A 2,694-nucleotide genomic window follows, 5' to 3' on the forward strand; every position below is an offset into this window, starting at 1 on the left:
TGTGTGTGTGGAGGGGTGGGGGTGGGGGACAGGAACTTGCAAGGGGAATTCAATGTATGCTGCAAAATCTGCCAAATTTCACTGTGTTTGCTATTCGATTTCTATCTATCTGAATCGTTGTTGTTTCTATACATGCATTTCCCTTCTATCTGAGACAATCATCAATGTGGAAGAGTTCTATACTATGAAATAATGATCCTCCCTTTTAATGTCGTTGTTTCCTCAATAAACTTTCTCTACTACTATACTACTTGTATCTTTGGCTTGTTGAGACGCAGAAATCTTCCAGTATCTTTGACAATCATGCTTTTATTAGTCCAGTTGGACTGTAATTATAATAATTGTATTTTTCTCCACCATTGACATGATTTTAGATTATCAGGAGGCGGGCTGCTTTGATCCAACATTTCAGACAGGGTCAACCCTGGCTCAGACTGATACAACGTCCCGACAGACAGAAGAAGATGTGAAAGGGTTTGGGCTCTGGGTTTTTTTTAAGGCTTTTGTGAGAACTTTACGATACTTGCAACACAATAGGTTATATAAGTGCGAAGATTAAAGGGCTCTGTTGTTGCTGTTTTTTTCAAGCTTTAGTGAGAGTTTTACGACACTTGCAACACAATAGATTATAATTATTTTAAGTGCCAGAGATTAGACGTGTTACAAGAGAGCAACAAACACAAAAAAAGAAGTAGGGGAGACAAGGATGATATATGTTGGATAGGAAAAAGAGAGCAAACCATACCAGAGCACCCGCCAACCACACACAGGGCTCTGGCATTAGACAGAGCTTTAAGTTTTTAGGGACTGACATGGCTTGTTCTGTTTATTATCCTGAGCGGCCGCAACTGCAAGCGAAATGGTATGATGGTGATGTTCTGGTAGGCAGATGCTCTTAAAAGAACTCCCCAAGTATTTTCGGTGTCGTCATGAATAAATGACAGACATTTAACAGAGATCAAATTAATATATTTTTATTGAAGGAAAAACATACTAATCGAAGGAATAGCATTTTAAAAACCGTCATCTTGTTGCTTTTTTTCTTCTTTCTTTTTTTTTCTCATCTTCTTTGCCCGTTTCCTTCTTCTTTCTTTTCTAATATTGTCTTATCGTGATCTTAAAAATGTCTGAAAAACTACAATTATTTATTATGAATGTAAAAAAACAACAACAGCAAAACAAACTGGCAAACAGAAAATCAAAGAAATGAATATTGTAAGTAGATAATCAGAGAAATGACAAACAAGGAATAAAAAAAATGAAATACATTGTATATGAATATGATGATGATGATGATGATGATGATGATAGGATCTCCTTTCTTTGATATTCAAGCGTTTGTGATTTCGTGTGTAAAAATTAATGAGTATGCTTGAGGACTGTGAAAAGTCCGATACAATGTACGTGACATTCTGTTCTATGTAGTTCAGCTCAGCGACAAACCCTGACTGGCTCATTATAATTTTGTTTGCAGACATTCTGTATGTAAAATACCTCAGGTTTTTTTTTTTTCTTTAAAGGCTCAGCTGGTATCACGTGGCGCCATAACCTCCAGGGACATTGTGTGACAGTCTGTCCGAATGACCATTGTGGTGAGGCGTGTTGACTAAGTGAGTTACTTCTTGCAGTCCACAAAAGGAGATACATGTATTGGCCAAGAATCGACATTTTGGGGGGTCAAATTTGTAGATTTTCTATTGATGCCATATTCATTAATTAACCAAAACCTGTCTTTTATTGTTTCATACTTTAAAATTTAGCAAACTTCACCTAATTTATAAGTATGAAATAATATTAAAAGACAGGTTTTGGTTAAAGAATATGGCATCAATAGAGAATTTACAAATTTTACCCTAATGTCGATATAAATTTGCAAACTTCACCTATTGGAGCTCATATGACCTTATGCAGTTGTGGGCGCCATAAAACCTCTACTGAAACTATACTTCACCTATAAGCGTGATGTTTCTATTTCGTTAGGAGTCATTTCGTTAAGGCTTGAATCCGAGAAGTAACTCATTTTGTCAGCACGCTTCAGTCAGACTATCCTTTTTCGCGGACGTTCTTGATCTCTCGTTGATCTGGGGGAGTTTGATGGAGGCACTCCACTCTAATCGGAGTTGGGTTGGACACTTCATAAAACAATGTTTATACTAATTCGGGGGCTATTTTATCTATATCATACTCCCCGTTTTTGCACTTCTGTGAAGAAAAATATTACGCAGTTATTGTTGATATTTGTTTGCAAAGAAACGTCTGGTTAATTACGTTTTGAATGTATGCAAATCAAAGATTTTTCGTCGCGCTCATAAGGCAGTTGCCTAAGTCATTTTTGACTGGCTTTGGAGTTTTTGGTTCTGAAATGAAGAGCAGAGCCAGCTTTGTGATATAGTACACTTGGACACCCCTCCAAAAAAAAAAAAAAAAAATTTTTAAATAATAAATTCCTTTTAAAAAAAAAATGTAAAAAAAAAAAAAGTCCAATATAAAACTACATGTAATTGAGTGTACCAAAATTCAAGCGTTTCACAGCGTCACTAGTTCGAAACAAATCGGTTTTTTCTCTCATTTTCTCAAAGTGGGTAAAAATGACTTAGGCATATTTATCTTATGAGCATGACGATGTAGAACTTTGCCAAATTCTTGTTTTGCCCCACTGCCCAGTTTCCACATTATACCATATTATTATTATTA

At 35.9% G+C, this 2,694-nt stretch overlaps 1 protein-coding gene and 1 long non-coding RNA gene across 2 annotated transcripts in view; both read left to right on the plus strand.

The window, feature by feature from the left end:
* Positions 1-332, plus strand: part of LOC101851777 (forkhead box protein D1) — an 18,690-nt gene extending 18,358 nt beyond the window's left edge. The window contains exon 3 of the mRNA XM_035968368.1: positions 279-332. Coding sequence (XP_035824261.1) covers positions 279-332 — 54 coding nt within the window. The remainder of the gene's footprint in view (positions 1-278) is intronic.
* A 363-nt stretch (positions 333-695) lies between these two features.
* On the plus strand, positions 696-2,448 carry LOC106011098. Its single transcript, XR_001184651.2, has 2 exons — positions 696-1,499; positions 1,806-2,448. It is a non-coding gene; the product is annotated as an uncharacterized LOC106011098 (long non-coding RNA).
* The last annotated feature ends 246 nt before the right edge of the window (positions 2,449-2,694 follow it).

Source organism: Aplysia californica, unplaced genomic scaffold, assembly GCF_000002075.1.
Source record: "Aplysia californica isolate F4 #8 unplaced genomic scaffold, AplCal3.0 scaffold00003, whole genome shotgun sequence".
Taxonomy (NCBI): Eukaryota; Metazoa; Mollusca; class Gastropoda; order Aplysiida; family Aplysiidae; genus Aplysia; species Aplysia californica.